The following is a 26,880-nucleotide window of genomic DNA, read 5'->3' on the forward strand; positions in this document are numbered from 1 at the left end:
TAATGAGGTAGAGCGTATTTTGTGAGAAGCATAAATGATTAGGGAGAAAAGCACATTGGGGGAAAAGAGGATCTAAGTCTGTCTGTGGCCAAGATTTCCCCAAACCATAAGTGTCTGTCATACTTTCACTTGCAAAACAGTTTGCATGTGTTCTTTTTGTGCTCACCTACTTTGAATCAGGGCCAGCACTTCACAGAGTTATCCCGAACTTGAACAGATCCACACTGGTCGTTCTCATGTACAGGATTTTTTAAAAAGGTCATCACATATCTATACTTTAACCTTTCTCGCAGCCTGCAACATTATCCTTTTCCAAAGTTGCCATGAGAAAGGCCAATTTAATTCTTGGAAGAATAATTGAATTTTATCTTGTGCTTTTGCTGTGTTTATTTTTTAAAAATTTTATCCTTTTTGCTTGTCTTTCTTTGAAAAGTGTGCTTTTAAAAATATGTTTTCTGTTGATTCATTCTTCTAGTTGATCCCACTGTCATATTTTATATTGTTCCCAAAATGTTCAGCACTGTGACCGCCTCTGCATATATGTGTATGTGTATATATTTAAATTTATATGTATATGTTTTTTAATAACAGGGACTCAATGGACATCTCTATAAAGTAGGGAGGACAGGGATAACTATTTCCATTTTAGGGATGGGAAAACTAGAGCCCAGAGAGGTTAAATTAGTTGCGTAAGTTCGTGGAGCGAATCAGGGAGGAAGTGGGAGCAAAGTGCTGGAGGCTTGACCTCCCCACTTGGGGCATTCCTTGGGCATATATATATATTTTTAACTTCTGAGGGTACTGTCTGCTCTCCTCTCCCAGCTTTCCACTGCCTGACACGTTTGTTTGTTTTTGATTTTTTTGAAATTCTCTCTCTCTTTTGGTCTGACATGCCAGGGACACAGACTTGACATCAAAGGCAGGTTTTACATGATTTGAGAGCTGTTTACTGACTGGCTTCCATTGGCAGCGGCTGGCTCTTTCAGCAGTAAATCCATGCATGTTCGTGAAGTTATTGTCCATTATGTTCATGGAGCATGTTTTTCAAGCCCCTGTCAGATAATATTCTTTGTGGTTGTGTGCTGAATTATTAGAACCTGTATGCCCACTGCTACCCTTGAGTTATTAGCCACTGATACAGGAACTTAGTGACGGAACATGTGACTCATTGGACCAAAGGCACTGTTGGCTGGTTATGCAATGTACCATAGTTAGATCGTGCTGGAGTTGAGAGGAGATCAGGTTGGGGTGGAGGCAGGAGATGGGCATCGCTTCGAAGAAGTGAGAAAAAGGTACTTACAGACATATCCCCATGCCAAAATATCAAGCAGTCTCTGTCTTTCCTTTCCTTTTAACAATCTTCCCAGTGCTGTGGTGGCCAAACCATCCAACAGTCGTTTATCCCCAGGCGGAAGACGTCTGTAGCTTCACAGCTGATTTAGGTCCAGAGGGCAAGAAACTGTCAGGAGCAGGAGGGCAAGCCATTGTCAGGAGGTTTCCTGTTTGTCATTCAACTTCATTTCATAAGGACTCAGTGGACATGGATTTGGGCATCTTCTGAGAATGATCGTTTAGAAGCAGGTTGACAGGAAGGGCGTGGTGCTTATGAGGCTCCGGCCCCCCCCCCCACCCCAGCCCGTACCGGCCACGGTGGGCATCTTCACGGTGGCAGCAGAGGAAGATAGATTGGTGAGCAGATGGGTCATTTCTGGATTCGCGTGTGCTGTTTTTGCCATCTTCGTTCGGCTGTGGGTAGAGACACCTGGGTGGAAGGGAGGGGCAGCCAAGGCCCGTTCCTCTGCTTTAGGACCACCTGCCAGATGTGTGCTCTGAGGGCAGAGTCTCCCCTGTTGCAAGGGTGACCAACCATGCGAGTTTCATAGGTTAAAATAAATGTGGTGTCTTGCTCGCACTGAGGTGTTTGATTTGACTTTTAGAGTCAAGCTGAAGAGATTAACTTCTCAAAGTAGCAAATGAATCCCCAAAGGACAGGCCGTGTGGGTGTGTTTTTATTTGGGGGAACGTGTTGCTCCTACAGCCTGGGAGTCACTCATGTTGATTAGTCCCGGATAGGGTTTAATGGAGAGAGAGGCAGCTGGGGTAGACACCTTTCTGCAGAGGGAGGATGAATGTCTCAGCAGCATGAACCAGTAAATGTCTGTGGAGCACTTGTCTGAAATCCCAAACCTGCCACCGAGAAAAGAAGGCTCACGAAGCTTGAGTCTGGGCGCACAGGGGGCCAATGGCAGGTGTCATTCAACAGCAAGTCGCTTTTGGACTGTTGGTATTTCGGGGTGAGGCATCGTCTATGCTTTGCCTTGCACCAGTGAGAAAGCACCATCTCTGCCGTGAGAGCGTGCATCCCAGTGACGAGAGAGATAGGCCCAGAGGACATAGACCATCAGGCTTGGCCTCGGTAGAAGCAAACCTATAAAAGAAGCTACCAGAGAGCGCGACTGCCCCGTGCTGACCTCCGTCTGCATGGAAAGCAGCTCTCACAGGTTAGCCACGCGCTGGGGCACAGACGAGGGGGTGAGGGCTTGCAGGTGAAAGGAAAAGGAAACACGGCCGTCCGGCCCCGGTCGCCGTTCACCAGCAGTGAGTCCATGACCGTGGACCTGAAAATGAGAAGACACTGACAGGTGACCAAGTGGAAAGGATGATTCCCAGGAGGATCTTAGTAAGATCTTGTCCTCGCCCATTGCTGTGCATTGAACTTGTTCACTTAGACTCCGAGTTGGGGAACATTCAATCCTCGCAGCGAAATAGGGGATTTTTTATAACTAGCCCTCATCAAGGTAGATGGTGGGGCTTCCAGTTCCTAGACAAGGAGAAGGGACTTAAAACATCACCCGGATGAGAAGGAATTGACCCGAAGCTTTGTCTTAAAAAAAAAAAAAAAAAAGACACTAACAACTTGGATCTCAAGTGCCTTGAGGGTCCCCACCTGACACTTCTGCTTCTGAGGTTCGGTCACGTTCTTCAGATCAGGACTGTCACTATTGTACTCAGAACTCTCCTCTTACCCAGAAGTTTAGAAGAACAAAGCCGGCAGAGGAAATCCCCCAGCTTAAGCCGGCGAGGGGGCTGGAGGGAGTAGTCGGCAGGGTCTGCGGGGCCCAGCCAGAGTGTGCGTGTGTGTGTGTGTGTGTGTGTGTGTGTGTGTGTGTGTGTAGCCCTCCCTCCTTCACTTCTTCGGAGAGAGACTTCCTTCTCACAGGGACCCCTCTGTTGTTGTGGCTGAGAGTTTCTACTTGAGAAGCATAGTTTCCCAGTGATGCCACCGGATTCCTGATGTGTGACACCCCAGGGCAGCATGGTGAAGGACGCCGTTGACTGCCTTGGGGCCCCCAGACAGGGACACCATTGTGAGTCACATTGAGTGTGTGAACTCCCCCTTCCCCTGACTGGCACTATTCTTAGTACCATTCTCTGCTCCCTGGGACAAAGGTCACTGGGAGCACCGTCCAGTTGGGTGGGTGGATGGGGCTGGGCCCGGGGTGAGAGGAGGCACAAGGAGAATGAGGAAGAGGCTTTATAGTTTGAGGATATGTTGGAGCAAGGGCGAGGGATGGAGGAGCCCTGCAGCCCCAGGGATTTGGGCTGAGCTACACTAAACAATCTAGAAACATCCTTTGGGAGAGTCTGTAACGGGCACTGCTAGTCTCATTTCTGGGTTTCAGCAAGTCTGGGGCCTAGGAAGTTCCCATGGGCCTAGACATGGATGGGACAGGCAGGGTCACCCAGTGTGCATTGCCATCCTGGAGCTACCTGCCAGCTGTGTGCTTCCCTCTGGGGATCCTGATATCCTTTCCCAGACCTGCAATGAACATGACCAGGCTCCCGTGTGGGACTGTCCAAAAGTCCAGCTGGGGAATGGACCTACCCCGGACCCAGAGCTCTTACCCAGACCTGGCGTTTCCAGCTGGGAGAATAATTCCACGTCCTTCCCATTTACGGCTCCCCACCACCAAAAGGGTCCTTTAGGAGTCAGCCAAAGGGAGGAAACTTTGCGGGGGTGGGGGTAATCTCATGGATTCCTTTCACTTGGTACCACATCCCGTGCTTTCTGAAGGGCGAACAGCCACTTTAGGAATCCCACGGCAGGAGCCCTGCGTGTGCCTGTCAGCCTTGGCTGGGCTTCCGGGATCTTCCTTGCAGAGTCAGGGGACAGAGACTCGAGCTGACATCACCCTATTTTGACTTTCTTGTTGTGAAGCTTTCAAGAGACATTCCTCCCTGTTCAAGTTCCTGTGCTTTGGTTAGGCATCTGGTTTTCCTATTTATGCTCCCTCTTGCCTTAGTTGTAAATAGTGAAAAGAACTTTGATAGTATCTCACCCACGACCTGGGCTCCTAGTTCCCAGATTTCACAGTTTTATGTTCCTTATGAACAGAGGAAAATTCACAATGAGACCAAGAAAACAAAAAACAAACAAACAAAAAACACACAAAAAAACCACCAAACCCACAGACAAGGGTTTACTCTGCCCCCCTCCCACCTCTGGCCGCCCAGGCAGGCAGGGTTGGCACAGACAGATGGAACTTGTCCCTCTGACATTTCAGTTTGGGAAATGGCACTGGGCAGGAGAAACAGCAGGAATAATTCTGTCTGACATCCGTGCCTCCGTGAGCTGGTTCCGGCGACAGGACTTACACACCCCCTTTGCACTTTCTGGCTGCCCCAGGGATCCCAAAGGCGAGGAACTGGAATGTGTTCCTGAGCCTCTGTCTTTGGGACTTGGGATGTGCCTGCTGCTCCCTGCCGGGGACTAGGACTTGCCTGGGTAGAAGGATCCCAAAATGTCCTTCCTTCCCCTTCCTTGAGCTTGGTGTGACTAGCCCTCCACTCCCCAAAGGAATGTGAAGATAATGGGAAAGAGGTTTGCAGGTAAATAGTGGGAGGGAGAAACATTAGCCTCACAGCTAGTAAGTCAAGTAACATTAGCCTCACAGCTACCAGGAGGGGATGGACTCATGGGGCTGGACATGTCATCTTTGGAGGTGAACACCAAGGTCCCCAGTGGTTGGATAGTCAATCAGGAGAACCACCGGCCAGCCCAGTGTCCCGTGTCTGCTGTGAGCGGAGAGGAAGAGATTGTTTTTTTTTTTTTTTAAAGCTCGGTCCTTTTATCCCATGGCTCCTCTCAACCAGGTAGCCCGTTCAGATTTCTGCCTCTGGGTGGGTCTTATTTAAGGACAAAGCAGTGCCAAGCTGTAGGATTTGGGGGTCAGTGGGTCTTATTTAAGGACAAAGCAGTGCCAAGCTGTAGGATTTGGGGGTCAAACCGTCTGGGTTCTATTCACGGCCATTTTACTTCTGAATGGCCTTGGACGAGGCCAGAAGACAAGTGACCCAGGAACTCAGTGTCCCCTGTTATAAAAATGGTAAAAACAAATTTGCGAGTCCTAGTACCTACTCCCTGGAGTTACTATAAGGAATAAATGAGACGAACATAAAGCATTATGCACAGTGTCCAGTGCACGTGAGTGTGCGACATGCCCGAGCTCTCGTTTGCACTTTTCCTCATCCGGGGTCTTACAGTGACTCCTCTCTCTCCGTGTTCTGTCGCTTGTCTGTGGGCGTGGCCCGGGAGATGATTGACTGCAGACTCCAGGTCTCGTTCACGTGGTTTCCGAGTAGTTGACTTTTCCTGGTTATGTCTCTCTCCCAAAGAGTAGGAAGACAGTGCTCTCCTGTTGGGTGTAGGGTCATCTTTGCGCCTCTTCCAGAAACCTGCTCTTTTGCCAGGTTGTTTCAGTGGCTATTTGTGAATTTCTTGGCTGGCAGAGATTCCACAGCCTTTCTTCATAGAGACGCGTGGACTGATGCCTCCTGTCCAGAATGGCTTCTCCACCGATTCCTCCCATAATGTCTCGTCTCGTCCCGTGAGCCCAGGCAGGCAGTAGTGGCTGGTACCTTGAACTCAAGGCCCACGAAACCTGCCAATATGCCTGAGTTGTAGGCGAAACCGTGTTTTAACAAGCTGAGAAACAGAAGAGGGTAAGGTTTTCCTGGGGTCACCTTCTGGGCTATTTCTCTGAATGCTCAGTTATTTTGTAGGTCCACGGGATCATCTCATTCTAGAATATGCATAAGGTATTTCTTACAGGATGGTTTTCAAGAGTGCAAGGTGCATTCTTAGAAGGATGAAGTGAAGCTATTTTATCTTCCAGTTTTAGCTTGGCCTGTGCTAGAGAGCACGCTGGGGTTCGCCCCCAGCAGGTAGCCGCTGGGATCGGTGCGGGGCAGGATGCTTCCTTTGGCTGTCCAGTGAATGTCCACGTCAGCTGTTATTGCCCTGCTGCTTGGAATCTGGAGGCCTGGGCACTGGACCCAGAACGGTCACGTTCACACCGTGCCCCAGAACAAAGTCACCTCGCTTTTCTGAACATTTTTCTTTTTGTTTCTTAATAGGACAGAAACAGTAAGACCTGTTGTGCCTTGCCTAGAGAGAGGGGAGTGGATTTTAGGAGTTAGCAAAATGATGCATGGGAACATACCTTGTAGAAGTATAAGGTATAACAAGAGTTGACCCCTCTAGATCATAAGAACATTTCTCTTTCTAGATGAAAAAAGTTTATTTCCCATTGAATCTCACTTTCCTTTGGATCAGACAGATCTGAAGCTCAGGTTAAGGATGAGAGCCTTAGAAAGTCAAGTGTCCCTGTAGGAGCTGAAGTGCTCCTGGCTTCCTTCGTCTTTCCTCCTCTGCCCAGATGGCTTCTAAGATGGTGCTGTAAGTGTAGACCTATAGCAGGCACCACGGACTTGAACCGTATTGTTGAACCATGTTGTTTCTCCCTCCAGCTAAGCCCGTGAACGAGATTGAAATCACTGGCAGCGTTGTCATATCTGAATAGAAAGTTATCTTACAAGGAAATCTATGAGCATAAATCCTTTAGCGTGAGATAAGTGGACTATCAGAGTGTGTCTGGCTTTCCAGAACTAAGATCTTGGCAGTGTTTATGGCTAAGACAAGAGGATTGTGTGTGTGTGTAAGTTAGAATATATTGACCCAGGAAGAATTTCTGAGACCGTCCTCACCTGACCTCTGAAGATGTCGTGGGTGGCAGGTTAATTCCTTACACAGTGCTGATACTCTCCTTTCTTAGTTTGTGAGGCTGCCTGTAAGTGGCCTGGGGGAAGGGGATGGTGGTGGAGAGTATTATGACCTTATGACCAAAAGAATGTCTAACTTCTGTGTCCTTGTTAGATGACCTTAGGATAGCAATCCTTGTCACTTACAAATCAGGGACTGGAGGCTCTCTAATACAGAGAAGCACTTAAGAGCTTTGACTTAAGATGGGATGTGGCAAGATAGTCCTTAGTTAATGACTGTATTACTAATCAAAGCAAACGTGACTTAGTTCTTGAAGGCACAAAGGATTATGCTACCTTAGAATGTCTCAGAGGATAGATCCAGTAATTTTCTTTCTAGAATTTTCATTGCAGTAAAAATGGACTGACCGCTAAGTCAATCAAAATAATATTGATAAGACAATGGTATATTGTAAGTGCTTTTGGGGGGGGGGCGCGGGTAGAAAGTTTTTCACCTTTCATTCCTTGTGAACTCACAGTACCTCCTCCAACTTTTGTGCTGTATGGCGCCTTCATCCTCCCGGGGCTGGACGGACTGGAGAGGAGGCAGGAGGGGCGCTGTGTGATGGGATTCATTGCGGGTGCTGCCGAGCGTCTGGTGTAATGATTCACAATGGCTTGTGTTTTCAGGCAGTGGACCAATCCAGCTGTGGCAGTTTCTTCTGGAATTACTCACTGATAAATCCTGTCAGTCTTTTATCAGCTGGACAGGAGATGGCTGGGAGTTCAAGCTTTCTGACCCAGATGAGGTAAGAAGGGAGTGACGCGCGAGAGCGCTGTGTGGAAGGGGGATGAGAGTGAACTCTGGAACTCTGGAAGGTGGTTATGTGGGCCGGGATGACGTTTCCTAGGATTCCAGCCCCACCTCTGCCCCTCGGTACTTGTATAATCTCGAGCCAGTTACGTAGCCTGTCTGAGACTGAGTTGCATCCTTCAGACAGCAGAGGACATAGCTACACTGCCCATTTGTTTTCCAAGATTCACATTGTGGGCCCTTCATAAATATGGGTTGCCTTTTCTGGAATGGGTTGGACAGTTCAAGAGGTCTTGGAAGATCAGTACAATCTGTTCATTAATATATCGTTTTCAACAAATGCATATCTGTGCCAGGCCCTAGTCTGAGCATGACAGAACTGAAAACACTGAACAAGAGAGACAACATCTCTGGTCTGGCAGACAAGAGAAGATAGCACGCCCAGTACAGAAAAAATGCTGCCCTTTGATGAAACGCAGGCATGATCGGCTCCACTCCCTCACACTAAATTTCACGCTTGCAAAGCGAGCATAGCCTACCAGCAACATAGGGAAAGAGGAGAGTCTATAGTGCTGTCTCCCCCCCCACCCAATACTTTAATACTTTCCAGCACTTCATTACATAGAAACACAGGATCATTGTATTTTCATTAATTTAAAGAATCTTGCCCATCTCTTAAAAACGGGAATTCAGAAAAGGTGGGTGAGAAAAACATTCCCCGTGCCCGTGAATCTCCACCCATCTTCCTTGGACATCATGGGTCACCATGAATGGACGGATACACGGGCATATCAGCGTGTCTACTTGGGTTATCCTCTAGGTTTTTACCCCGTCTGTTTTTCACTTTTTTTATTCGTTTAATTTCAGGTGGCCAGGAGATGGGGAAAAAGGAAAAACAAGCCCAAGATGAATTATGAGAAACTGAGCCGTGGCCTACGCTACTATTATGACAAAAACATCATCCACAAGACAGCGGGTAAACGCTACGTGTACCGCTTTGTGTGCGACCTACAAAGCCTTCTGGGATACACGCCCGAGGAGCTCCACGCCATGCTGGATGTCAAACCCGACGCCGATGAGTGACGGACACCCAAGGGGTCGGGGAAAACTCTGCTGAGACATTTCGAAGAACAACCATGTTGGTCGGACTCTTAATTTTTAATCGTTATTCTATTTTTAATTTTCCAGAACTCATTTTTTACATTCAGGGGTGGGAGCTAAGTGAGCTGCAGCTTAATCAATTGTGAGCAGTTGGAAAAAGAGAGCCAGGACCTGTGGGGTGGGTGGGACGAGAAATTCTTGAGCAAATTTTCAGGAGAGGGAGAGAGAGAGAAAGAGAGAGAGAAGGGTCTTCTTAGAAGCTTGAAGAATCTGGCTAAAGGGAGGAGGAGACTAACATGTCCCATTATTTTTTAAAAATCGTCCATAAAAAAAAAAAAAGGCATGTCTTGAGTTATGGACCTATTAGCAAAAGAAATTGACACATCAGGAATTATGAGACCCATGAAAAGGCAATTAATTTGCTTTTGGTTTTAGGTCTGGGAGGGCAAAAAAGAGGGAGGTGGGATGAAACATTTGTTTGGGGGATGCACTAAAAAACAAGGACTATTTACTTTTTACTCAACTTTTGAAACAAAGATGGGCTTCAGTGGGGAGGGGCCCAAACTGTTTTTGTGTTAAAATTTATTTTATTAAATTTTGTGCCAGTATTTTTTTTTTTTTTCTTAAAAATCGTCTTAAGCTCTAAGGTGGTCTCAGTATTGCGGTGTCATGCAAGTTTGTTTTTTATTTGCCGGCTGAGGATTCTGTCACAGTGCAAGGAAACTGTTTATATAGACCCCACTGGAAATGCAAAGTGCTGTCACTGAGATCGGGGATCCCAAATTCATGTGACTTCTATATGAAGGAAAAAAATCATGCTGATTTGGGTATGTGAATTTCATCTGTGTTTTAAGAAATGATCACGCCCCTCTACTTACTTATCATTAGTGGATTCTCGGGGTTTGGACTTAACGTTGAACTAAGAAGCATTAAGTCTTTGAACTGAATGTATTTTGCAGCCCTGGTTTTGGACCACAGTCAATGTAGGAGCACTGTTGAGGTCATAGAAAGGAGATCGAAGGAGGAAGACTGACTTGGTTCTTTATCGGTTCTATACCTGTAACATATATGACTTGGAATAAAAGCTGTGTGCATGGGCATTACCCCTCAGGTCTTAGGAAGTAAGTCCTGAATGCTTGTCATTCCACACCAACACTCTACACTTTCTCCTTTATGTCTCACTGTCCCGGCATCCCACGTTTATTGCTTCCCCCCACCCTGTTACCCAGTGGAGAGAAATGTCCGACTTTCTGATTGGTGAGAGAAGGAGCAATGCAGTCATGCCATGAGATGGAGAGTGGCTGGCAAAGCCATTTAGATGTCCTGGGTTTTAGGAACAATGGAAATTAAGGTTGTGTGGAAGTAAAATGTGGCTTGGCTGTCTTTGGGAGAAGAAGCGCATGGCTTTCCTTTGAGGAGTGTCAGCTGGTGGAGTCAGGTGTCAAGTAGGCCGTGCATGCAGCGTGAAGAGTGCAGACCCTATCTGGGCCCGTGCTTGGATCTGTTATCTTGGCACAGGGTAAGTGAAGGTTAAAAATTGCAGAAGAGACAAATGACTTGAAGGCAAAAGAAACATAAGAAAAGGAGCTTGAGTGAAGAAAATGAGGTGGTCCGTGAGATTCGAGTAGATTTCTGGTTCCTCCAAAGCTCGACGACAAACTCCATTGACTGGGGCAGTGCTGAAGGATGTTCTGCAAAGGTTTGGGTCTTTTTCCAGGGCGGGGAAGGTAGGAACCAACATCTAACCAGTGAAGAAAAGTGCCTAAAACACTTGAACCCCGCCCTGCCCCCAATAGATGCCTGATTAAAAAGGATGACGACCGAGGGACAGCTCTCGCGGACTTCAGTGGGAGAGGCAAAGAGATATGTAAGGTGGGCTTCTCAGGGTGAGCCCTTCTTGGGCTCTAAGGGAGAGACCAGAAGTACTAACTACCTGCTAGCATAGCTTCCAGAAAGTGGGTTGTTTACTCCCAGGTCCTCTTGCAGTCCCTGAATTATCAGGAAACCAGCTCTGTGATTCATGAGTCTCTTCACACTGTTAAATCGGAGTGTCTCCTTGGAAAGCAAAGGCAGAGTTGGCCCAGCTGTGTATTCTCATCTTCTTCCGGGTGCAGGTGCCTTAATGAAGCTCTCGAATATTTTAGGAGCTGCTCAGGGAGTGTTAGGCGGAACTGTTGGATTACGTTGTTTTCTCTTAGATTATGGGATCTTTGTTGGGCACTGGCAAAGGCGTGTGTGTGTGTGCCCACGCGCGTGTGTGCGTGTGCACGTGTGCGTGTGCGTGTGTGCATGCTTGCAGACACGTAGAACTGCCGCTAAAATAATACCTGGGTTTTTCAGTTAAGTCTTTCCACATTTCAGCAACAGGCAAGAGTAGAACCAAGGCAGGGCATCGGTCTTGCTTGCTGTACGCAACCAGGCGGAACATGACTTTCTCAGTGCACTCACCTTTCCTCTTGTGTTTCTGCTGGAAACTCCCCTTGTATGAGCACGTCTAAGTCCTGCAAGAACTCCATAGCAGATAAGAGATAAGAAAGTGCCTCCTCCTGCTCCTCAGCCCGCTTGTTTGCTAAGTTGCCCCTCTCTCTAGGTCCGCCATTTTCAGTATTTGTAGATAGTGCGCTAGTTAGGGAAGACAGCTTTGTCCATCTGGCCAGATGCTTTTTCTCCTTCTGTCCAGGGGCCAGAGACCATCCCAGGAAGAGTGGTGGGTGGTTTATACACTGGAAATGTAGCAGAATTGTTGCATTTATGCTTTTTAAAAACACATGTTAACTTCAGAGGAAGGATGGGCAAATCTGGTTGAGCTGATGAAACCCTTATTTTCCTGGAGATGCCTTAACCCATGTTGGTTTTGGCTGTCGGGTTCGGGGTCACTTTTGTTTCCTTCTCCAAGCAGGGGAGGGACTTCCCTACACAGAGCCCTGGTTTTGTGGCTTTGGGGATTGGAGGTAGCATTCAAAGATCAGATGTGCTTTTCCTCACTTTGGAGACGAACACTCCGGGTTTTAGAGCATTAACCTGCCTAATCTTCATGGTGAAAAATCACACCTTCTCTGTTCTAGTCATGCTGTGCGTGCTGCTTTCTGTTGGGGTCTATATAAATGTGTTGAACTCATATCTACATTCCAAAGAAGTTTCAAGGAACCATAAATATATGTATACATATACATATATAAAGTATATATATTAAAATGAAATTATCTCTATCAGGAATACTGCCTCAGTTACTGAACTTTTTTTAAGAATACTTTTTTTTAAGCTGAGAAGTATAGGGGTGAAAAAGATGTTATATTGTGTTTGACTATTTTCCAACTTGTATTTTCATATAATTTATATTTTTTAAAAAGCTGAAAATTTAAAAGCAAGATGAAAAAAGGAAAAGCAGGTGCTTTTTAAAAATCAGAACTGAGGTAGCTTAGAGATGTAGCGATGTAAGTATCTATGTGTTTTTTTTTTTAATGCAAAAAAAATTTCTTATGGGGGAGTTTTTTTGTTTGTTTATTTTAGTAGCTGATGCTGGCACATCATTTTGCTGGAGAGTTTTTTATATACTGTAGCCTGATTTCATATTGTATTTTAAACTGTGTGAGATTAAAAACAAAGAAATTCATTCATAACAATGTGGGTTTGGCTCGATTCTTTCCTGTCTGGTGCATGTGTGACAAAGCAGGACAGACTCACCAACCAGAGACACGCTGAGGAAGAAAGGCAGTTCAGTCTTGCTGATCTCACGATCTCAAGACCAGCTCAGATAGAGATTTCCTAATAAACTAATTCCTAGTGAGAGTACAGGGAAGTATAGTGCAATACCCCAATTATTGAATATATGGGGGTCATCCTTGGTGGAATGTGCCTGGCCTCGTCACACCGCATTTCGTTCATGTCTGAAAGACCGAAGAGCCACGTGAAACAAGTTTTTTAATGACTCAACGGATAAATATTAGTAAAGTTCCTGATAGGAACACGGAAAGTTGAACAGCTTAGCTCATGCTCTGGACATGAACAGTATTCTGGTTTCTTCTTCTGATGCTAATTTTGGTCTGTGCAATGTGGGACCCATCGCATTTGTCTCCTTCGGCCCAAATCTTCCACTGAGGGTTGAAAATGGGGAATGATAATATCTGCCTGAACCCCAGCAGCCCGTGTTACAAATAAAATCATATTTATAAGTGCTTCGGGGAGAAGTGCTTGGGAACACATCCTACGTGGTACTTTTCTCTTGTTGTTGAAACTGTAGAAGGTGGATGTTTTTAATTAACACCAGCATTTGCAACATGAGTCCTCTACTCACAGCTGGAAAGAGAATTTTTGCTGAATTGTTCACAAAGAGAGCTCTGTTTTTGGAAAATCTGTTTCTCCCAGCCTGGAGCTTGAGGTTTGCTGAGTGCACATTGAACACTGACTGTGTGGTCTAGTGGTTACAGAGCTGGACCGGCCATGAGGGGGTTCGGTGTCCTACACCTCAGTCAAGCTGCCACCACTCACTGGGAGACTTTGGGAAGTTGGCTTGAGGTCCTTATATTTTTTAGACTTCAGCTGCAAACCCAAACAAAGCCACAACTCCTGAGCCAACCTGAGGCCACATCTGAGCTCTCTCCCTTTGAACAAACAGTGCACAGAGAATAGGTTTCTGCCTCCATCAAGAATTTGGTCGGAGAGCTTACCTTTGGTGCCAAGTGGCTGTTCTCTCCCAAAGTATCTGATTTAATGCTGACCAGGTTAAAAGATACAGGATACCCTTGAATGAAATAAGCTTAGACCTCTGTTTCTCCAACTAGGAGCTAGAGTTGAGAGGGAAAGTCTCAGGTAATAGGGCTTTGGTGATTTCTCTTAATGATACTGCCGAGGCCACCATATTGTTTCTGGGCCAGAGACTGTATCTTCTAAAACGACTGCAGGATTTGGGGGTGTAGGGTAGGGTGAGGATAAAAAAAGATGCAAGGAAAAGGGGGAGTCATTCAGAAGAAGCGGGTCATCAAAAATCTAGATTTGACAGGCTTTCGGGAAGTTATGGGATAAAGTAATTGCCCAAGGCTAATCTGGCTCACAACAGGTATGGCTTTAGAGCGAGGTAGGACACTCACGCCACATAGACAGATAAGCAAGCAAACAAACAAAAAACAGCAACAGAGCTTCCTGTATAATGAGGTGTCACATTTTAACCTGAAAAGGAAGAGGATTGTGATTTGAGCTTTGGGTAAAATGAGGCAGGCAATGTAGGTGAGAAGTTACATGTGGACAGACTGTGGGCTGATGGTGCGCAGTAAAGATGTTCAGTTCGGCCTTCACAGCGTTGGGACCCATGTATCCAGTAGGGTCATGGGAGGTCTTTGAATAATTTGCATTCCTCATAGCAAGAACCTGTGGTCAACACTGAGTGTGAGGTGCCCTCAAAATGAACGTGGGTCTCCTGTCTCAGGAGGTCAGCCCCACACATTTACACTCCTGCCCGGTCCCTGCAGAACTTGACTTTGTGACCCTTATGAAGATACCTATCTATTCACGTCCCATGTTTACTTGGCAGGAAGCTCGTTTTATTCTAGAACCTACCGTGGAAAGGAGTAAAAAGGTCATCATGTTCATCAGCACCACCTGACTTCTGAGCCCTTGTTCTTTCCATTAGGCCACGTTACCACCCAACAGCTCCAGAAGGTCTCCTTGGATGATGTTGGCTAATGGGCCCCCGTCCACGGGAGCCACAGCCCCAGTTACCAGGAGGTACACTTCCTACATCAAACACAGGACAAGGACAGTCTTCTCCTTAGAAGGAAGCTTTTCCCCTTCCACAGTATTTCCTCCACCTGTCCCCAGGGGTGACTCCGGGAAGGCGGTTTGTAATGCAAGTTCAGTTGTACAGAGGCCTTTCTCTGGCTCAGGTGCAGGGACACCTGACCTGGGCAGGTGGCCCTTGCCTTTCAGTGGGGAAATAGACTCTGTGCTGCTGGTTGTTCACTGCTCTTGGGGCTCCCTCCATGCTATGAGGATCCTCACCTAAGAACAGCGAAGGACAGAAAAGAAAAGCACTTGCCTGGCACCTGCTACAAGGAGACAGAGATTTAGGGAAGTTGGTAAAAGCAGGAGTTGATCAGTTGATGAAAATTAGAAAAGGCTTGAAATTGAGGTAAGAAGCCCTTATTGAGAATTTCAAGCTGCACATCAGGAACTCAGGTGGCTCTGCCTCTGCCCCTTGACCACTGCCATTTCCTGTTTTACTCGGTGTTCTGATTCTTTTTCCCTTTTCCATTTTCCTGGAAAATATTTCTATACTGAGAAAGCCAGGTTCATTTAATTGCCTGGTCTATCTCAATGTTGCTGACGTCCAGAGTTATGACAGTGACGCTTATCTGTCCATGGCAACGCGGGACAATCAACAGTGACCAGGTCTCATGACGTACTGTGTGATTCCCAAAGCCCTCGTGAGTTCACAGCCCTGTCCTTAATCTCTCGTCCTGCCACTCAGGCTCCCCTGCTCTCTCAGCCACCGTATTTTTACAGAGCTTTGATGCTGGGTCAGCTCTGCTCACTCCACGGGGTACCATGGGGAGGGGCAAGGAAGTTTCTGGCAGCCACCTGTGGGAATTATAAGGGGTCAAGAGATAGCCACAACCTTCTTCTCCCTGCCCATGCCACACTGACCCTGGGCAGTAGCAGGCTGTTTTTCATCTTTTTACAGGCAAATCTCGAAATTTCAGTTGTGACGCTTCTTCTTCCCTTTTGAGGGCTGTCCCCCAGATGTGCTGGAAATAGTGACTCAAAGAGGTGGCCCCAGTCTTCACACGGCTGGAAAGTTTGATGAGGACTCTGGGCCTTGATCTGGGACTGCCTTTTTGAGGCAAGAATATTCCAAATGTGAGAAGGAGAGATGGGATTGGGAACTTTGAAAGGGCTTTGAGAATGGTGTAGTGTTCGTATGAACTGGACCCTGCTTATATAGATCTGAGGGAAACACAAGATCAGAACCTTGAGAGTGATTGAACTGGGGACTCTTCTCTGCTAATCTACTTCTTGGGCAGACCGATTTTGTCCCATTTGTTCTGGTTCCCATGGGAATAAGAAAGTTCACTATCATAGTGCAGCCAAAGCACCTTTTTGTCTGAGGTGTTTATACATATTAGGGGAAGGGTAAGTGATGGTAAAGACAATGACCAGTGTTTGGAGGGTACATAGACATTTCATTCAGGGCATCTGTTTTCTCTATGGTTGAGGTTTCATGAGCATAGCACAGAGCTGTGTACTTGACCCCAAGGGAATTTTACTTATTTTCTTCACTGGCCGACTTCAGATCACTGTAGGGTCTGGGTAGGGAATGGACTCATCTGGGCTCAGGCTTCTGACTCGGGAGCAGGTAGGGGAAAGGGCTGGGCCTCCTGCACGATGATGAACCATGTACGCTATTCTGGGTACCCGTGTGTGCAGTCTGCTTAAAATCCTAATACAGAAATCCCACAAATTCCAAATCGTCTTCTCGGCCACCACAAGTACAACCACAAACCTGAAACCCTGCCAACAGAGGCTGAGTTAAAACAAGGGTGACCACAAAGACTGGTGTACCTGGGACAGTCCCAGGGTCAACCCATTGTCCTGGAATAATTATTCACAGCAGTTCCTTCCACTTCCATGATACTTTACACGGTCTCCTTATAAAACCCATGGATGGCTTAGCTGCTGGTGAGTGGAAGAGCAAACACCAGAATTTGAAATTCTACATTTTTGAGTTAAAGGGGACCTAAAAGATTATCTAGTCCAGCCTCTTCAATGAGGCATGCGTGAACTCAAGGTCCAGAAAGGCCAAAAGACTTGCCCAAAGTTACCTGATTAGTGACAGAAATAGACTTTCTACTAGAACAGGAGATCCATCTAAGATCTCCTGTTCTAGTATGTCTAGAACTAGCCAGACTTTCTACTAGAAAGTAGCTCTGATTGTCCCCGAGTCCTCCCAGGCCTCTCTTTCTTCCTCTACTGTATCGGATCTCATCTGATTGCCAGACAACACGTCCTAGTTTAAAGTCGATTCATAATTGATCATAGTTGATTCATAATTGATCATGGCAATTCTTTCTATTAGTTCTGATAGAGTCCAGCAATCTGCTAAGTGTTTGTGTTCAGGCTGGGATCAGGAGATCCTGGGATGGTGGAAGTTCTAACATCTGGTTTTCAGAAACTGAACATGCAGGAGGTATGGGATTGCTGTCGTGAGACTATAGAATGTCATAGCTGGAAGGTGCCCTATGTGAGGACACCACTCAACAAATTATTCAGGTAGTGAACATTCATCGAACACGTGCTCTGTGGTTGACACTGGACTCAGTATTACGGAGCTATAAGGAAAAGATAGACACAACTTTTACCTTGACTCTGCTTTTAGTAGATGAAGACTATTGGCAGGTAAAGGGTGAATGACTATCCAGGGCAAGTACAGTATGGTTTGACATCTAGGAGGAGCACCCAGCTGGAAGAATTTATGCCTTGAAGATGAGTAGCAGTGAGCCAAGCAGAAAAGGAAGGAGGTTCAGGTTGAGGCCTAGAGGTGATAAAGTTCATGGGCTGCTAGAGAAGCTGGAAGTCCTTTGGAGGTACCAGAGCCCAGGGTGAAATGGAGTAGGGAGGGGGAGGGGGAGAAGGAGAGATGATGCCGAGACTCATGTCCCATGCGAAGGGCAAGGCACAGGCCCGAGGACCTTCCTGCAGGCCAAGTCACACCATTTGATCTGTGCTTAGAAAAATCATTCTGTCTGTAAAGCAGAGAAAGCATTAGAGGGCCCAAGGATGGAGGTGGGCAGACCATTTGGAAAATGGCTTCATTTGTCTCCGAGAGAAACGCAATAAGCAGATCAGAGAGGTACTGGGGAGGTAGAATGGCTAGGACTTGGTGATTGGTTGGTGTGGATGGGCGGTGGACTGCTGTGCTAGGACCAGAACTTGGGGGGTGGGGAAAGATGACTTGTCCTTGGTCCCAAGATCACCGTTCTGTGGAGTTCAGATCTGGAAAGAACCATAGAGGTAAGGGTTTAAGGTTAGAGAGTTTAGGTGACTGATCTGAGATCACCTTGCTAATAGTGACAGAGGCAAAATTAGGTCTTAGGTCTTTTGACTCCAAGGCCAATCCTATGTGTCTGATGAAGGTCCAGGGCTCTTCCCTACAAATAACCTACCTCTTCTTTTCCTCCCTTTTTCCTCCATCCCTTCTCTCTTTCCTTCCCTTCCTTCCTCCAGGGACAGGAACTATTCAGCTTACAAATGGATGTGACGGGCCTCCCTGGGTGACTGACACAAGCTGTCTCTTCTCATCAGGGGGCTAATCTCTCCCTTGAGCGGTGGACACCTGCCTCCACCCCAGGCTGTAATTGGAAGAGAGGGAAGGTGCTCGTTTCTCTGCTCCAGCTGCCTGCTCTCCAGTCTCTCTGAGAGCTTTCTGAGCCCCATTGGCTGAGTGATCTCCCAGTATTATTTCCAGAGTCCTCTTTGGGGCATACAAAAGAACAGGTGTCTGTTTGGCCTGTGGTGTCATGGCTTCCATTCCCTATCCAGCATTTCCGGCCATCTCTCTACCTTGGTTTCACACGACTTCTCCTGGACTGAGAGCTTCCTGCCTTTTTTTTTTTTTTTTAATTCCCGTCCTTGGTGATCACGCCTCACTCTTTCCTCATCCATTCCTTTTACTCTTCATCTGAGTCCCCTCACTCTGTCCTTCATATTGTCTATTCCTAGAGAGGAAATATACGTGACAGGCTAAAGAGAAGCTCTGTAACTTTGAACAACACAGGCTCTGAGGCAAAACAGCACGGTGATAACTCCTAGCCCTGCTGCTTTTTAGCTGTGTGGCTTGGGCAAATTATGTAACCTCTCTGTTCCTCAATTTCTTCACCCATAAAACAGGAACCATAGTGCCGACCCCACCGATAACGGCGATTGCCGATTAATCTATGTTGGTGTAGTGTCATGACACGTAGTGTCATGGAAGTAGGAGCTATTAGTAAATCTGAAACCACAGCTCAAGACAGTCTTTCTCTCCTTTCTTTGAAAACATTTTCCCACTCCATCCCGCCCCCAGATTCCCTGGACAAGGAGAAGACTTCAGCATTAGGGCGCGGCACGGGCTCTAGCTCTGGAGGGCCTGTCTGAAGAGATGGGAGCATCTGTTCCCTGCCCTCCCGGCCCTTGGCTGGGGACGCTGGGTGCCCAGGCCTCCCTGTTCGCTGTGACAGCTGTGGGTGTCACGGAACGCCTGGCTCCAAGCAGGGAAAGGCGAACGCTGTTCCCGCCAGCTCCAGGACTCAGCATTTTCCACTACTCCTTGCTCTGTTTGCTTTCCTCTTTGGACTCCCCCATGGAGTGGGGACTTCTGAATGACGTCCAACAGCAACGTCGGGCCTGCCCAAAGTCCTCTCCCACCGCCGGGCTCGGAGCCCGCCTCTCGCCTCCTCCCGTTGGCAGGCAGAAGGAAGCAGGGCCTGGCTGGCCCATGCCGAAAGTTCTCACACAAAGTGCCATTGTATGGGGCTGGTCTGTGGGAGACAAATGAAAGGGATTTCAAAATCGACAGCAAGTTATTTTTATCCATGGAAGGGCTGAGATGCCTTTATTTTCCATCCTGGAACTCAAACCTTAAGGGGTCATTGTGCTGCGGAGTGTTTTCATTTACTCTGGTATTCACGCAGTTAGGAGGGAGGCCTCTCAAAGACCTGGATTCAGAAAGGACAAAATCCGGAAAACCAGGCTGTAGGACTGATGGACCCTTCCTGGGTGGGGGTCTGACGGATGGCCCCGGAGCCTTTCTTTTGCCTGCGCTCTGAGCACACGTACTGTGGACCTCCAGCCTGGGCATCTTCTCATCCCAGCCCCACGTGCTGACTCCACAGTTCCTGACGGGCTGCTTTTCTCCTCCAAAACCTCAGCCTTCTGTATCTGCGTGGGAATATAGCATCAGCTTCCTCTGGGGCAGGGGTCTCCCAGGGAGGTCGTGCACGCTCCGGGAATTGCAGAGGAAGACATGGGGTGTGGAAGAAATCATTTAGAACTTCTAGTCATATCTGCTGTTGGCTGAAACAAGGAAATGCATTTTTATTTACTAATATTGAATATACATGTTGACCCTCATGCCTGCGGTTGGGCTTCCTTGGGTTATTTGCATATATTCCAAGCACCCTAGGGGAAAGTGGGAATTATACAATGGAAAAGGGGTGTGTACACCGGTGCTCTTATGGTGTTTTATGGTTTACATGTACACAGTGAGTAGATTTATAAACCAGAATATCTAGTTTTAACCAAATAACCTTCACAGAACGGACCAGTGCCTTCCAGTGTTTTCTGCAACGAGACTGGGGTATACCCATAGGAACCACTGTGGCACACAGACAAGAAAAGAAGCCGGTGACTTCTACTCCTGGAACGAATTGTCAGTCACTCACTGAAGCTAAAACAACAGTAATTTTTTTTTTAAAGATTTTATTTATTTATTTATTTATTTGACAGACAGAGATCACAAGTAGGCAGAGAAGCAGGCAGAGAGAGAGGAGGAAGCAGGCTCCCTGCTGAGCAGAGAGCCCGACGCGGGGCTCGATCTCAGGACCCTGGGATCATGACCTGAGCCAAAGGCAGAGGCTTTAACCCACTGAGCCACCCAGGTGCCCCAAAACAACAGTAATTTAACTAGGTTCGGCCAAAAAAGTTTCCAAATTATCAACGTTATATATAATATATATTTTTAAAGATTTTATTTATTTATTTGACAGAGAGATATGCAGCAAGAGCAGGAACACAGCATGGGGAGTGGGAGAGGAAGAGGCAGGCTTCCTGTGGAGCAGAGAGCCTGATGCGGGCTCTATCCCGGGACCCTGGGATCATGACCTGAGCTGAAAGCAGACGCTTAACAACCCAGGTGCCCTTCAATATTAAATGTTGATTTACAACTATTGTCACTAATGAGAATAAATGCCATGGGGTATTGTATTATCAATCAATGCTGATAGATATTAATTAGTGCATCAAATTTATAAATTAATATGCATATATCCAAGGCGGTACTTCAGATATTTACTGATGGGAATATAGGGTCAGAAAAGTTTGGAGATGACTATTCTAAAGGAATAATTGCTGTGGGCCAGCAAGATTTCTGTTTATGGTGGAGAAACCTCGGCATTTGCATTCAGTTAAAATCTGAGTTTAAATTCTGACTCTACCACTTAATAAGCTATGTGACTTTGGGAATCCATATAATTTCTGAGTCTCATTTTCCATAAAATGACAACGAGGGCAGTTATCTCACTGGACAATTTTGAGGACCAGTTCGTTTATAGTAAATGCACAGGATAGTACTCACCCTATAGTAAGCACTCGAGAAATGTTTTGCTTTTCCAATTCTCCTCTTGCTTCTGCTAGGAAACTAGGGAAGATCCAAGGGTTTAAGGTGAAGCTCATTCTCCATGAAATCTTCCTACCAATCCTCGGAGAGGGTCCTTCCCTTGGGGTTGGGAAGGTAAACCTATGTGTATTTTTCAAAATAATTGCTGATAGGCTGCTCTTGGCTCTAAGAGGAAAAAAGGTTTGCATGTATATGTTTAAAAACCACTGTGGGTAAGCCTTCCTGGTGGCTTCCTAACAACTGTGCAATACATGGTTGTATGTTGGTTTTAGCCCAGTTCCCAGCAGACCATTTTTTACGTCAGAAGGTAGCACTCAACAGCACCACAATGGGCAGTAATTAGCCACCCCCCCCCCACCCCCGTGATGCAACTCAGCCAAAGGTCTCAGAAGCGAATGAGCCATGGAAACTGGGAAGCCCCTGCCGAGCTTGGGGCCTGGCCTTTGGCAGAGGATTTGGCAGAGCCCAGCCCTGTTATAAAAGAGGCAGTGTGTGGGGGTGGCGTGGAAAGTGAGGCTCAGTTCCTCTGGTTCTTCTCCCCAGCTCCCATTTTGCAAGCAAAGGACACAGGAGGAAGGACACTGGAGCCACTGGAGAGAGCCATACTCTTCCTCTCTGCCAACTCCCGTTGGCAACTGATGATCAAACGAGGATTTCGATGATCTCCTAATGATCACAGGCTGGCTTTGAGAGAACCCCAACCAGCTTGCACACAATCCATCAGAGCCCACCCCAACTCCATTCTAAACAGAGCTTTAGATTCAAGTCAATCCCAGATCTCCCCGCAGCCCTTGTAGTTGGACCTGGGAGGGGTTTTTTTTTGGGGGGGGGGTCAGAGTTTCCTTATCCCAAACTTTAAGAAAAGGATCAATAAACGGCAAGCAAATGAGGTTTTTTTTTTTTTTTTTTTTTTTTTTTAAAAGCCCAGCAGTCAAAGTACATGGTAGATATTGAAAGAGACTCACTACACAAATAGCATTCAACACAAGGTGGAGGGAGCCGATGTGACCTGAACAAGTTGACAAGGAAACTGCTCTGGCCCACTGCTCTCTGGGTGACCCCCCTGGTGTGCTCTCCCACAGTCCATTCCAGACAGGTGACCAACCTGTGAGTCAGGCTTGCCTGGGCAGGTGGCAGCCAATACAGGGAATGCACCCATTCCTGTAAACTGACAGCCATGACCCTTGACCTTGGAGGGGTTACTCCATCTGGGAACAAAGCTGCCTTTGTCCTTATAAGCTGTTGACAAATTGTTAGGAAGAAACACATCACTCTGGGTCCCACCATTAGCCACGCAGGGTCCTAGGTTGGTTGGATTTTCTCTGAAACACCCAATTCTCTTGTCTTAGATCAGACTTCCTTGAGTTTCAGATGAACTATATTTGATTCATGACTGCTTTGATGAATAATGCACTTTGCCAGGAGAGTGAACTCCCCTAGTCCGGGTGCCAATTCATCGGCCTGCGGACAGTGATATATTCCTGGGACTTTCCCACCCCGCCAAGCCTTTTTGTTCTCTGAATTTCAAAAGACCATACCAGGAGCTTAAGTCTCTTTTTAGAATCAAAACGTGGACTCCAGAAGCCTACAATCAAGCCTAGAGACCTTGAACTAATAACTATTTGCCTTTTGCAAAGGGGATAATATCTACTTTATAGGATTATCACATTGACCAAATGGAACAACGTAATAAAGTGACTTTTAAAGGGCTAATATATGGCAAATGCCCAGTAAACATTTGTTTCCTCTCCTTCATCCATTCTACAAGACAGAGAATCCCCCTGCCGAACTACTTTCATATCTACGTTTTTAAAAAAAAAATTATTTTTAAAGATTTTATTTATTTGACAGAGAGAGACAGCAAGAGAGAAAACATAAGCAGGGGTAGGGGAAGAGGGAGAAGCAGGTTCTTCGCTGAGCAGGGAGCCCAATGTGGGGCTTGATTCCAGGACCCTGTGGTCATAACCTGAGCTGAAGGCAGAGGCTTAATGACTGAGCCATGCAAGTGCCCCATAGTTTTATCTATGTTTTAAAAAGATGGTACATTTATTGACAATTTAAGTAACTGAAAAATACTCAGAAGATAATTTTACAAGTCATCTTATGTTCTTAACTATTAGTATGTGTGTATTTAGCACTAAACATGCTTTTTATTGAGGTAAATCTTATATACAATGATATTCACAAGCCTTAATTGTTCAATTTGATATATCTGTGTACAGAACACTCCAGGAAATTCCCAAATCCACCTGCAGTCAATCACTATCCTGATCACTATGACCATCAGTTAGTTTTGCCAGTTCTTGGACTTCATAATTCACAAGGCTTTGGGTAGAGTACTGAAAAAGGTTTTGCATCAGTCATGGAACAAAATTAGCCCTAGACTTAAAGACAGTGTACTCCTGCCTAATAAAGCTTAAGACCAAGACTCAAAACGGTCAAACTATTTCCAAGTAACTTAGCTCAAGAATATTTTTAGGAATACAAAAATACCCAAGAAGCCCACAGTGTCTGGCATTCAATAAAAAATTACCAGGCATACAAAGAAGCAGAAAAATATGACCCATAAAAAGGAAAAAAATTGGTCAGGAAATTTCCCAGAAATGACACAGATAATAGAATTAGGGCCCAGGATATTACAGGAGAGTAACAATTTCACATGTGCAAATAGCTATTGGAAATACTGAACATGGTAAGTAGAGATGTGGAACATAAAAAAAAAAAAAAAAAAAAAAAAAGAGACCCAATTCAGACTTCTGGGATGAAGACTGTAAGGGAAGAGGTGAGAGATACAATTGAAGGGATTGGTGGAAGATTTAGCACAGAAGAAGGGAAAAAAATAGCAAACTTAAAGTCCTAGCAATAGCAACTAGCCAAAATCAAACACATAGAAAAGAAAGACTGAAAGAAAAATGAACAGAGAGACAGTGACCTGTGGAAAAACTTTAGATGTCTGCATAAACATGTAACTGGAGTCCCCACAGGTCAGAGAGTGTGATAGAAAAATATTTCAGAAATTGTTAATGCCTGAAATTGTCCCAGATTTGCTTAAAACTATAGACTCGAACATCCAAGGTATAAAGTCCAACTAACTCCAACCACAAGAAATTTGAAAACAATTATAGCAAAGTACATGACAGTTTAAATTGCTGAAAGCTGATAAATTAAATTGCTGAAAAGTGATAAAAAAAGGAAACCTTAAAGGTAATGAAAGAAAAAAGATATATATATACAGAGAACAAGGAGTAAGAATAATAGCAGATTTCTCATCAAAAGCAATTCAAGCAAGAAGACAGTATACCTCTTTAAAGAACAAGGGAAAAAAATAAGTCAACCTAGAATTTATACTTAGTGAAGATATCAAATACAACAGTAAAACAAAGGCTTTTTCAGATATAAAATATTAAAATATTTTATCACCAGCAGAAATGCACTATGATAATCATCAAATCTTAAAAGTTGTCAGTATAAGAGAGCCATTTGTAATTATATGTGGTGAGAGATGTTAACTAGACTTACTGTGATCATTTCACAACACACAGAGATAGTGAATCAAGAAGAAAATAAAATAACCTCACACCCCTAGGAATGGATAAAATCAAAACCACAAGAAACAATAAGTGTTGGTGAGGATGTGGAGAAAAAGGAACCTCTTAAACTGTGGTTGGGAATGCAAGTGGGTGCAGCAATTCCGGAAGACAGTATGAAGTTTCTGCAAGTAATTAAAAATCCTGAGCCACCTGAGTGGCTCAGTAGGTTAAGTGTCTGCCTTCGGCTTGGGTCATGATCCCAGAATCCCAGGATCAAGATCAAGCTCTGCATTGGGCTGGGGTGTGGGGTGGCCCATGCTCAGTGGGGAGTCTGCTTCTCCCTCTGACCATCACCCCTCTCATGTCCTCTCTTTCTCTCTCTCTCAAATAAATAAAATCTTTTACAAAAATCTTTTAAAAAATTAAAAATAGGGGTGTCTGGCTAGTTCAGTCATTAAGCATCTGCCTTTGGCTCAGGTCGTGGTCCCAGGGTCCTGAGATTGAACCCCACATCAGGATCCCTGCTCAGTGAGAAGCCTGCTTCTCCCTCTCCCACTTCTCCTGCTTGTGTTCTCTCTTTTGCTTTCTCTCTCTCTGTCCAATAAATAAAATCTAAAAAAAAGTTAAAAATAGAACTATACTATGATCCAGTAATGATGCCACTGGGTATTTCCCCAAATAATATGAAAACACTAATCTGAAAGGATATATACACCCCTATGTTTATTGCAGCATTATTTACAATAGGCAAATTATAGAAACAGTCCAAGTGTCTGTTGATAGATGAATGGATAAAGAAGATGTGGCATGTATATATATGAATATTACTTAGCCATAAAAAAGAAAAAAATCTTGCCATGTGCAACACCATAGATGGATCTAAAGATTACAATCCTAACCAAAATAAGTCAGTCGGAGTAGGACAAATATCATATGAATTCACTTATATGTGGAATTTAAGAAACAAAAGAAAAGGACAAAGGGAAAAGAAAAGAGACAAACCAAAAAACAGAGTCTTAACTATAGAAAACACATCAATGGTTACTAGAGAGGAGGTGGAGGTGGGTGGGTGAAATGTGTGAAGGGGATTAAGCACACACTTATCTTGATGAACACTGAGTGATGTATAGAATTGTTGAATCACTATATTGTACACTCAAAACTGATGTAACACTGAATGTTAACAACATTGGAATTAAAATGAAATTTAAAATATTTTTTTAAAAAGTATAAAACAAGATAAGCAATTTTTAAAAAAGCTATCACAAAGGATGGAAAATAATCCCAGGTGGAAATGTGTGCAACTGAATTGAAAGCCTTGGAAATGGTAATAATATGGAGAAATATAAGATATATTTTTTTCTTGGCATGTAAATCTTTCTGCAAGAACACTGATTGCTTAAGGCAAACATAAGAGCACTGTATGTGGGGCTTATTAGATATGAAGAAATAAAAATGTATGGCAACAGTCACCCAAAAGTCCATGAAGCAGGGAAGAGAAGTGTGTTGTTGTAAGTCTCTTTTAATGTATATAAAGTGGTACACTATTACTTGAGGGCTGACTCTGATAAATTAAAGACATATTCTATGAACCCTAAATCAACCATTAAAAAATACAAAAAAAAAAGATAAAATGGAATAATAAAAATATGCTGTGAGTCCAAAAGAGAGCATAAGGGGTAGGGAAAATGCACAAAACCCAGATGGAACAAATTGAAAAAATTAGACAGCTGGTAAATTTAAAATCAATCACGTACATAATCACATTAAATAGAAATAGTTTAAATAGCCCAAATTGAAAGTAAAAAATGTTACAGTGATAAAAAGAAGCCCTAGCTATATGTTCACTAGAAGAATGCACTTCAAAAATAAAGGTACAAATGTGTTAAAATTAAAAGAAGAAAAATGATATACAATGTTAATACCAGTCAAAATGAAGCTAGAATAGGTATATTAATATCAGGAAAAGTAGATTTTAGAACAAAGAATATAAAGAGGGATAAAGAGGGCCATTTAATAATGATAAACTA

General features: G+C 45.1%; 1 protein-coding gene across 2 annotated transcripts in view; it reads left to right on the forward strand.

Moving 5' to 3' along the window:
* ETS1 (ETS proto-oncogene 1, transcription factor) overlaps positions 1–10,521 on the forward strand; it is a 126,125-nt gene extending 115,604 nt beyond the window's left edge. For both annotated transcript variants that reach the window (XM_080815506.1, XM_080815507.1), the window contains 2 exons: positions 7,732–7,850; positions 8,723–10,521. In XM_080815506.1, coding sequence (XP_080671632.1) covers positions 7,732–7,850; positions 8,723–8,938 — 335 coding nt within the window. In that variant the 3' untranslated portion in view covers positions 8,939–10,521. The remainder of the gene's footprint in view (positions 1–7,731; positions 7,851–8,722) is intronic.
* The last annotated feature ends 16,359 nt before the right edge of the window (positions 10,522–26,880 follow it).

Source organism: Martes martes (assembly GCF_963455335.1).
Source record: "Martes martes genome assembly, chromosome: 10".
Classification (NCBI taxonomy): domain Eukaryota; kingdom Metazoa; phylum Chordata; class Mammalia; order Carnivora; family Mustelidae; genus Martes; species Martes martes.